General features: G+C 34.1%; 1 protein-coding gene across 2 annotated transcripts in view; it reads right to left on the reverse strand.

Moving 5' to 3' along the window:
- Nucleotides 1–12,023, reverse strand: part of LOC122802729 (acetylserotonin O-methyltransferase-like) — a 357,415-nt gene that overhangs the window by 306,449 nt on the left and 38,943 nt on the right. For both annotated transcript variants that reach the window (XM_044072491.1, XM_044072490.1), the window contains exon 3: nt 5,459–5,588. In XM_044072491.1, coding sequence (XP_043928426.1) covers nt 5,459–5,588 — 130 coding nt within the window. The remainder of the gene's footprint in view (nt 1–5,458; nt 5,589–12,023) is intronic.

Below are 12,023 nucleotides of genomic sequence, written 5' to 3' on the forward strand. Positions count from 1 at the left end.
TTTGCCACAGATGGTCTTCACCTGTCACCTCTAGGCTTTCGGATATTGGCCAAACCTTATCCACTTCTATAGTGCTTTTTTTAGACATTGCCAAATGGACAAACCTTCTGACATAACAAAAGCTACTCAGGACAAGCTAAAGGTGTTATTGTTCAATGCTAGGCTTGTCAACAAGAAATTACACTCCGTGAAATTCTCCTCACCTTGGAGAATGCTGATATCTGTTCATTTACTGAAACATGGCTCAAAGCCATGGAAAGTACACTGGCAGTGCATGTATATAACACTTTTCATACATTCTGACCACCCACTGAACATGAAAGAGCAAAAGGCAGGGGTGTATCTATCTACATAAAAGATAAGCACACCTCAAGGCTAGTCAAACAATATGACATGCTTGAGCTACTCCATGTCCAAATAACCATGGGAAAAATCCATTAGCATATTCTTGCCAGCTGCAGGTCCCCCGCCATGAACCATGAATCTCATAGATCGTACCTGAAATTACTAGAATTACTCACCATCCAGTGTAATGCCATACTCATGGGTGATTTTAACTACCTATACATTAATTGGGAGTCATACTTGACCACTAACATGCAGGCCCAAAGATTTCTTGACTTTGTAAATTCAAATACCTTTGAGCAGCTAGTCTGCACTCCCACTAGGGGAACAAATATCCTAACTCTGTTTCTCACAAATATGGGAGAGTGCTGCACCCCCCCCCCCCTCAAGTGTGATGTCCTCACTGGTAAGATCAGATCAAAAAGCAGTCTTCCTTGAAATAAAAGTAAAACTAGTCCCCCCATCTAACCCCCAAAAACATTAAGAACTTCTCTAAGGTAAATTACACCCTATTACGGGATGGCATAGCCAGTTTCCAAGCTCCCACAAATCCAGAAAACACAGAAACCTATACAGAGGAACATACAAAAGCTATGTAAGACCATATAAACAACTGCATAGAAATGGCAGTACCAGATCAAAATAAACCCATATCAAACTGCAAAACCAAGCCACTCAGGCGGACCCCTGGTATTACAAGGTTGTACAACAAAAGAAAGAAAATCGTGTTGAGCAGTAAGTGGGAATGTGCACAATAAAAAAGTAAAATGTCCCTTCTTAGTTTAAAGAAGAGAATCAGGGAAAACCATTAGGCAGTTTTCAGTTATGTCTGCAATCTTAAAGGCAACACCCAACAATGTGCTGAATTGGTTGTAGATGGCATCACCTATACTCAGCTGGAAGATATAGTGAATCTGCTAGCTGACAAATTCTGCTCATATTTCCTCTCCCTATCACCCCTGGTTCTGACCCAAGAAATAGCCTCCACCACTCTACTGCAATTATCATAAAAAAAAAAGGTTGCCATTGTGCTCTCTAAAGCTAAATCCATGGCTTCAGTGGGGTCTGATGATATACCAGCTGACCTGTTATACAGCTTAAATCAGGACTTATTAAGGCCATTAGTATTGCTGTTTAACCACAGTCTCTGCACTGGCTTTGTCCCAGTAGAATGGAAGACAGCAGCAGTCACCCCTCTGCATAAAGGAAGACCATCTACTGACCCAGGAAATTACAGACCCATAATTTTGACTAGTCTTTTTTGTAAGGCCACAGAAATAATAATCATGGAGCTGATAAATAATGACATAAGAAACCTCCAAACACTGGACCCAACCCAGTTTGGCATTGTGAATTGAATCTGCTGGATTTCTATAAGAAAGACACTAACGCCATGGATGAGGGAGTAAAACACTACATACTGCCTATCTCTACCTGGTCAAGGCATTTGACAATTTCCTCACTCAGGTATTATAATTAAACTCACGAAACAGGGCATAAATCCCTACATCACCAGATAGATAGCCAATTGGCTCATGGACAGGACAAGTGGTTACAGTGGGTGAATCCAGATCCAGCAAGAGTCCAGTTAGTAGTGGCATGACACAGGGCTCAGTGCTGGGACCACTCCTGTTTGGAATATACTTCTCTGAAGTCAAGGCTAATATGGAAGGCCTCTGGATGACAAAGTTTGCTGATGACTGCAAGCTGGGGGCAATCACTGAATCCCCAATTATGTAAATATCTTTCAGGAGGGTCTTGATCAGACAAATGATTGGTGCAGAACCATGACCTAAAACTAAATGTAAAAAAAATGCATTATAATACTGCTTGGGAAGTCAAATACCACTGCAAATTACAACATCAATAGTACACCCCTAAAAGTAGACTCAGAGATGACAGATCCAGGTACACAGATAGCCTGAATTTTGACTGCCATGTGTCCACAGTGGTGAGGAAGCCCTTCTATGTGGCACAAGTTATAAGTAAAATTATGACATCCAGATCCGAGGAAATTATAGTCCCACTGCACTCAGCCCTCATTAGACCAATAATCGAGTACAATGCGCCCTTTGGTATGTACTTAACTAGGTACTTACAGCAGCTGGAGTGATATCAGAGGTTCCTTACAAAGAAAATAGAGGGTGTAAACAACATGTCCTATGTGGATAGACTAAAAGCTCTATCCTTTTACTCTGTCTCCTACATTAAGGGGTGACCTATGCCTGACCTTCAAGGCACTCACAATTCCAGCCCTGATGGAGCTGCTACACATCCAGAAGTCAAACAGCATGAGGGTTACCCAATCTAGGGATCTAAACTTATCAGTGATTCAAACAAAACATACTAGAGAGACAGATATGTGTTTCAGAGATTGCCCCTTCTTTGGAACAGGCTTCCTATTCACATTAAGCCCTTTCTTGGTCCTCTTCAAATGCAGTTTGGATCAATGGATGGGGATTCACAAATTCACACCTGGGGTAATGTCTATGTCCCTTATAGAGAGAGGCAATCTGAAAGATACTAAAGGCATAGGCATAAATCCATGCCATCCTCTTGCCCATAGGGGCCGTATATTGAGTAAAATTGGGTTACTTAGGCTAGGCTTGTAAGAGCTGTTAAGCCATTAGCCTAGTAATCTCCTATGAACCTATAAACCTATAAGATAAATTTCTTGTCTTATTCACTTGATTGTCAAGCTAATTAAAGTGAACTTATGAAACAAGGGTATCCTACGATGATGCATTAGTTGTCTCATGTATACTGACAACCACCTAATTCTTCAGAGAAGAAGTTAAACAATTGCCACTGCAGGCAAGGCTGTTACATGCAAACACTACTAATAGCAAACAGGTTATCAGAAATACAAAATACCAAATTGCACCCGCCACAAACAGTACACACCTGACACATAGATCTACATATGTTTAGGCTCTAAAATGCAATTTACCTAAATCTTAAAAGCCTCCCAAATGCTGACATGACAACAAGTACTCTAAACAACATTACAAACACTCATCTCAATATCCATCAAGGAGCATGCATCTATAACTCAATGTGTCAAAGCTTGTAAGCCCAGAAGGCAAATCACCTCACAACCAAACCTATTAATCATAGGAGATTCCATTGTTTGACAAACTGATGCACCACTCAAGAGGCTTATTAAAGAGAGGGTCACAGTCAGCTGTCTATTGGCAGCCAGGATTTCCACATAACACATGCACTCATGTGCTTGGACCACAAGTACCTATACAACTAAGTCATAGTACATGTGGGAGTAAACGACCTGAGGTCTGTCTCCTTGAACTACATGAAGAGTGACATGATGTAGCACTTAGAATATGTGTTTGAAGTAGGTATGAACCTAACTCTGAACAGCATTTTACCTTCACGTAAAGTAATGCCATAGTATGAACAAATATGATAGACTTTAAATGGCTTAGCTCCTGGTATGATGTGAAGAGGGTACAATATATATCTGTTTGAAAGAATACAGTAGACAGTTCTACCTGCTTTGCCAAATAAGTCAAACAAGATTTACTATAGTGACAAAACCCTTATCCACACTCATAGTGCCTATTTTAGGCAAAGTCAATCTAAAAAAAAAAGATATATATATTTATATGCAATAAATAGTATAGTTTACCATATGTGTGTGTGTGTGTGTGTGTGTGTGTGTGTGTGTGTGTGTGTGTGTGTGTGTGTGTGTAAAAATATACACATAAACACACACACACACACACACACACACACACACACACACACACACACGTACTAGCTGCACATTTTAGCACTGAAGAATTATATGTCCAGATTCTTGATATATCTTTAACATGCTTCTGAATTTACATTTCAGTTTGTATTCTTTTCCCATGCTTGCAGTGCAAGTTGGAATCGCCTAGAAATACTTTCAATAAACATTATTAATTAAATTTGTTTGTTCATACAGCCTTACATAGACAATCCAGATCATATAACATAATTCTATCAATGCAGAATTCCAAGGCGAGTAGACTACTTATGGCTAAATGCATATTCAATATGTTTGTACTTAAAATGGATAATATATGAAGTGCATGGAGGTTATGTTCAAAATCTGAAAAAAAAAAACAAACCTTCAAAGTGCTTCTGTAACACAAGACCCTACCATAACAGTGCTTTAAGAAGTTTGTAACAATTATTATACACACCCTAAGTGTTGTTATGGTTTGGTCTCATGGAAGGGACACTCCTTCACTCTCAACTGTCCCTTAATATCTTGATCTCAAGGTGAGTTTCTTGACATCCATGTTTCAGACACATAAAAACATGGTTACGATTAGAGGCCGAATCATAACCCTCGATGATAACCACATTTATTCATGTACCCTCACAGGTAAAAAAGGCCTGCCATTCACATGAGAGATCATCCATATGAAATATATTATTATATAGCACTGGTATTACTCGTCCAAGATGAGCATACTTGCAGATTTACCCTGGGCATAACAAAAGTAAAACCCTAACTACACTCCAAATGACCAAGTTCAGCTTGCAATATCAGTGATGGAGGGATCAGGTGAATGATGATGATGGGAAACAGGAGCAGCTACCAGTACACCCTTCATATGAGGTGGAAGGCAGTCCTACTCACTACATTAAAGTCACCTGCAAGAATGCAGATGTATCATTCACTGCAAGGAGTCTAGATTGTCCATGCTATATAACAGTTAGCCTAGAAATTAAAAACACATGGTATGAGTATTTACCTTATGGAAGCAAGAGTTGTGGAGGGTGCAGGCTGCTGAGGACATGGGGATAAAACAGTCTGTAGGGTTGGTCCAGTCTGTAACACCTGAATCTCCACTCCTTCCATGAAGGAGGGCTAGAGATGTCTAACTCCAAAGGAGAAGTGAATGGGTCAACTGGGTGCATTTGGGGGAAATCACACTGCACCCCCCCAAAAAAAAAATAACACATGCAGAGTGTCATATGTACTTGCACCACTAATTATGTAACTGTGGAAAAACAATTTGTGAAACATCTTTAGCAGCATTTTGTTGAATTGGTAGCTAAAGAGTTAAATCCATTTATCTGAATTAACCACAGCAAAACAGAAATGTTTTTATCTTACCTGACACTATCGTCCATGTAATGACTCAAGAGGTACATGGTGCTTGACATATATTTTCCCATTGGATACAAGGATTTTGGGCTAGACTTTCCAAGATACAATTGGGAATGGTGTGTGTTGCTGTAAAGGCCTGAGTATAACAGGAAAACAGGATTTTTTTTATTTTGTTGCATTTCTTTTCTTAGTATCAGACAGTATCATCATAAATTAAAAATGGTATCAATCTTATACTTCAAATTAAAATTATTTAAAGTAAAAAAATAATTCAAGTTTGGTAATGCTTATGACAGAAATTTAGTCTGTAAACCATGTCTGCCTTGAAGTCTTTTCCAGCCTGACTCTGCAGTTCACTGGAGGTATGTTTTGGTAAAACATCAAGAAATCATGCAAGAAATAGCATGAGTATTAAGACCACAATGATGATAAGAGCCTAAGTTACATACTGTTCTTACAATGGAAAACAAGAGTCACAAACTCACTACTACAATTTTGCACATTCTCATGGACGCAAAATAAAGACTAATTCAATTTTATGGAAAAACACAGATATATCTATATATCTATTTCTACAATTATCTTTATATATCTTTCCACGCACACACTTACACACACACACACACACACACACACACACACACACACACACACACACACACACACACACACACACACACACACACACACTGTGTGTGTGTGTGTGTGTGTGTGTGTGTGTATGTGTGTTTGTATTTTATATACAGTTTACTATCCAAGCCTTGGTGGTGCAGCAGTAACGTTGTCGCCTCACAGCAAGAGGTTCTCCCATTCGATTCTCGGCTGGAGTGCCTTCTGTGTGGAGTCTGCATGTCCTCCCCGCAGTTGAGTAGCATTCGAAAGACATGGGTGAATGGGAGTGCCTTCGTTGAAGGTTGGGCGTCGAGCTGGCACCTCTGCACCATAAAAATCTACTGCCAATCATTAGCGGACCAGAGTTCCACTGTGGCGACCCCTAACAGGGAAAAGCCAAAAGAAAAACAACAACTACTATCACAGTCCTGAAGTCTACAATCTTGAAACCCATAATTGTGAGCCAGTAATGGGGAAAGACCAAACTTTTGAAAACCATACTATTGAACCACTGAATTTGCCCAACTGCAGGACACATATTAGTACTCATTTCTGGGTGTACACCTCTTGCAGGACCCATGTTTGCACTAACAGGGAGATTTGGTATTCAAGATGTTTAGAAACATTGTCATCTTTAACATTTTGGTCTTTCAATGCTATGGTCTCAGGAATGACTGTGTGTTCAGGACTATACTAGTAAACCTATATATATATATATATATATAGAGAGAGAGAGAGAGAGACATACACACACACACACACACACACATATATATATATATATATATATATATATATATATATATATATATATATATATATATATATATATATATCTAGAGTGAGAGAGAGAGACTGAGAGATTATGCCAGAATGGGGATGCACAGAATCAAATGGGTGCACAGATATCATATACAGAAAAAAAACATGAAGCCAGTAACCATTGTAGGTAAATACTAAACATTCTATTGGCAATGCCACAGGAAATTCAAATCAGGTATTGCCATGTTTACCATATTTTAAAAGACAATGAAAAAAATCATCATTTTAAAGGTCATACAAGGTCATTTGATTTGCTGCAATTAAAAATAGAAGAATGCATGCTTCTTAACCCCAGACAGAATCAGTAAAATTAGTTTTTCCATAAAAGGAATATGTTAGAGATGTGAGCAAGTACACAATGCAGATTGGAACCACATGTTCTTTGATTGCATTAAAATTAAGCCATTTTGGAATGGTATTAATAACTTTCTACAAACTTTATTTAATGAATCATTTTATTTAATTAGAGCTCCTGTATTATTAAATGTAAACGAAGGTCCTCATTTGACTAGGTCAAACATGTATATAGTATGGACTATACTTGCAATTTCAAGTGTATAACAAGAAGATGGAATACAAGCTCAATACCAACTTTGGAAGACTTCTACAGCCTACTGGAAGAGTAGGGGTCCTTTATTTATAAACAAAATAGCTCTTATTTACAAAATATTTATATATTTACAAATATTTAAATATGTACAGATATTTGAATATATAAATCTTTTTACACATATTCACAATTTCCTTTACAATCATACTAAATTTTCATCCATATTAGACCCTCACTTCTTTTTTCATAACCACCATCTGATGTTACTTAACATTGTTGCTAAAATCCATTTACCATTAAACATAATTTAATATATTCTTTCATTCCATACAAACCATATAACACAAAAATAACTTATCTATTCTTTTAACATATTCTTCACTTCTATTCTTATAATATCTATATTTAATAACATCTATTTTTATTTTATCCACTTCTTTTATATCTTCAAAAATATATTCTTTAAATAGATTTCCCCGTAACTTTGGAACTCTTTTACATTTCAGAAATATATGTTCCATAGCTTCTTCTTGATAATGTAAACATATTCTCTCACTCTTCTTTTTATATGGCATATTTCCTTTTACTGGTAATTTATCTATTACCAGGTGCCACAAAAATCTTGACATTATGCTTTCTTTTTTTTTTTTAAAACAAGTTTATTGTTTTTAACATACAAAACAAATATCATAACAATTTTATACAAGTAATTAAAATAGAAATAGTTATAACATTCAATAAAATAACCAAAGTATTTACAAAGACATCCACTACAAATCAAATCAATTGATTAAACTATAATGTCATGATATTGAAACTAAGATTTTTTAACAGGTTTTGTAAAGTATCCCATATAATATAATAAGATGTTTTTCTAGTAGTTCTTGATTTTATTGTCATCAATTCCATATGACACACTTCAGTCATAACATTTTTAAATTCATTAAATGAAGGAGGGGTATCTGAAATCCAATTTCTGGTTATTATTTTTCTAGCCACTGCTAGAATAGATCATAATAAGGGAAGCTTAACTTTTTTAACACTTTTAGGAACAGGTGTGTTAAATAATACAAGTGATTTAGAAACAATGAAATTATCTGTGAAAAGGGCCTGCAAAAAATCATTGATTAACTTCCAATATTCCTTCAATTTTATACAGTCATAAAACATATGTGCCCAATCAGCATTAATTTCTACATTACATCTTCTACATAAGTTGTCTTTATTATTTATTTTATTCATCATTAAAGGTGTATAGAAGGATCTATGTAAAAATTTCCAAGTAAAAAGTCTCCAATTAATGGAAGAAGTAGTTTTATAAGCAGATTCCAATATATATTGTTTATCTTGTTGTTGTAGTGATTCACCATTAATGGAAATGAAATAATTCTAATAGGTATCTGCACTGTAATGAGTTTCTTCTCTGATAATTTTATGTATGTATGAGAGCTTACCTTTATCAGAAAATCTATGTTGTAAATTTAATATCAAGTAATCAATCAGTATTGGAACAGATTCTTTAACTGTTAAAGACATTAAATCAATTTTATTAATAAGATGTTGTCTAAAGGTCTGAACTTCTAACCAACAAGTTTCGCTCAAATCAAATTCTTGCTTTAAGAAGTCTAAATTTTTTACTTTATTATCAGACAGCAACTGATACCAATACTTTAGATCAATCTCTGTGACTAAAAGAGTTTTTTCAGAAGTGGTTGACAAAAGCATACCTTGTGTATACATTATAGGGAATAGAATAAAATTCCATTCCTTATACTTAGGATGCATGAATATAAAATTACGATAACTGATAATAATGTTTAATGGGTAACTAACTATATGTTTTGGTGTAATGGGTGAAGTACAAAATTCTTTTAGTAAACATAACATGGGGTTATTTACAATAATATTTTTATGTGTTAAAGAGATTTTCATGAAGTGAATAGTAATTAGTTCCCAGTAATCTTTCCATCTTGCAACATATGACTGATCTATTAACAAAGTAATAACTTTTATAATAGAAGAGATAGTATATAAATTAAAGTCTGGAAATGAAATGCCCCCTTGAGACCAGCTATTAGTATGTTTCTTTAATGCAATCCTAGGTCTATTAGGTGCCCATAAGAAATTTAACATTAGTAAATTCAATTTCTTAATAATTATTTTTGTAGGTGGGAATATTATTGATTGTATTAAGTATAATATCTTAGGGAATATTATCATTTTAATAATTGTAAGTCTCTCTTCCATGGTAAAAAACATATTGTTCCAGCTATTGAAAAGATTTTGTATATTAAGAAGACAGGTACTATAATTATTATGTATAATAGATTTGATATCTTTAGTTAATATTATACCTAAGTATGTTATCTGACCTGAGTTAGGTATATATTTGCTAAAATCACTAATGAGGACATTTTTCCGTGTGTATATTGGTAATATTTTAGTTTTCTCTTCATTGAATATTAAACCAGAGATATTTTTAAAATCCATCATTTTATCAAATAAGGACTGCATAGAAGAGTTAGATCCTGCTGATGTAATTAGATCATCTGCAAAAAGTTGAATTTTAGATATTGTATTTTCATCTATATCAAATCCTTCTATATCAGTACTGTTTCTGATTAAATTAGCCCAAGGCTCCATTATTAAAGTAAATAATAGTGGAGAGAGTGGACACCCTTGTTTTGTACCTTTTAAAATGGGTATTTTTTGTGAGACATATGTTCCTATCTTAATGTAAGCCAATGCTCCTTTATATAGATGTTCAATTAGATTTACAAATGCATCTGAGAAGTTTGTGCACTTCAGTAAGATAAACAAGTAGTCCCAACTTACTGAATCAAATCGTGAACTTATATCGAGACTAATAAGTGTTAAATCTTTCTTTTTCCTATTTGCAAAATCAATTAACGTTAAAGTTCTCCTTATATTATCAAAAGTATTTCTATTTACAGTAAAGCCTGTCTGGTCTATATCTATAATGCCTGGGATGATTGTCTTTAATCTATCAGCAAAAATACTCATAAACATTTTATAGTCAACATTAAGTAATGAAATAGGTCTATATGAAGTGCATCTGGTTGGGTCTTTATTGGGTTTTAAAATTATAAATGTGTATTGCCAAGATGGGGAGTTGTTAACTCATTTTGGGCCAAAATAAAACCTTATGTATTAATGAGTATGTACTTTTGGGAAGAATTTTATAGATCTCTGGTATAATACCATCATTACCTGGTGCTTTGTTTGATTTAAGCTTGTTTATTTGTGTAACAACCTCTGTATATGAAATATTTTTATCCAATAGTTTAGTCTGTTGTTTATTAAGTTTTTTGTTCATGTTTGTAGTTATAAATTTCTTTATTTTATCTTTAGGCTCCATGTTAATGTTATTATGATTAATTTTGTGAAAGTGATTTTTAAATTCATCTAATATTTCTGGTAAACTAGAAACATTCTTCTTATTCCTTGGAGAGAAAATTTCTTTGATATGATTTTGCTTATTCAACCTTTTTGTTTTATTTTTAAGTCTATGTAAGTATTTGGGACTTATTGAGTAAGACAAAAACTTATATTTCTCTAATGTTATTTTAACTTTATGAGTTAAAATTTCTTTGTATTTCTCATTTAATTTATTTATTTCTTCAATAACTTTTTTGTCCATTATATTATCTTTATTATTATGTTTATATGAGTCTAATTTGCTTTGAATATCTAGCAATTCCTTGTCCCAAGATTTCCTTTTACTATTATACCATCTGATACTTTGTCCATATAAGTATGATTTTAAAGCATCCCAAACATAAACAATGGAGACTTCAGGTGTATTGTTTAAGTCTAAAAAATGTTGCACTTCTGAAAGTATATAATCTTTATAGTCTTTTAGTTGAGTTAAGTATGCTGGTATCCTTTTGATCTGAACATTGTAAGTACTTTTTATCATAAACTCAAAGACAATTGAATTATGATCTGATATAGGACACGAAATGATTTTAGAATTAATTAAGTCAGTTACCATCTGGTTAGAAATAAAGACTCTATCTATTTTTGAATAAGTTTTATATCTGTTAGAAAAAAAGTGTATGGTAATGATTTTGAATCTATCTGATTATTAATATCATTCAAATGATATAAATCAACAAAATCCTTTAAATGTTTTGCATTAGATGTAATTTTCCTTTTTTCCTATAGTAGTAGTATCTTTTTCGTGTAGGATACAATTAAAGTCACATGCTAAAATAATATCTCCTATAGAAAATGATATGATCTTATTGAGATGGTATTTCACTGTATTAAAGCCAATTCCTGGTATCCAATATACATTGATTAATGTATATGTCTTTCCATTAATCTGTATTGTAACCATACAAAACATTCCTTTATCATCTTCATAAGACTTAATAGTTTTAGGTATGGGCATACTTTTATTCCATAAAATAGCCACTCCTCTTTTTTTCTGAGTGTGTTCTGAACTAACCAAGACTGTATATTTATTAGTGGCTAATTTATCAATATCCTTTTTCAGGAGATGTGTTTCTTGAAGGAATACTAAGTTGGCCCTATGTAAATTAATGTACTTCATTAAACTTG

This window comes from Protopterus annectens, chromosome 5.part0 (assembly GCF_019279795.1).
Source record: "Protopterus annectens isolate FY-2018-M chromosome 5.part0, PAN1.0, whole genome shotgun sequence".
Lineage (NCBI taxonomy): Eukaryota > Metazoa > Chordata > Ceratodontiformes > Protopteridae > Protopterus > Protopterus annectens.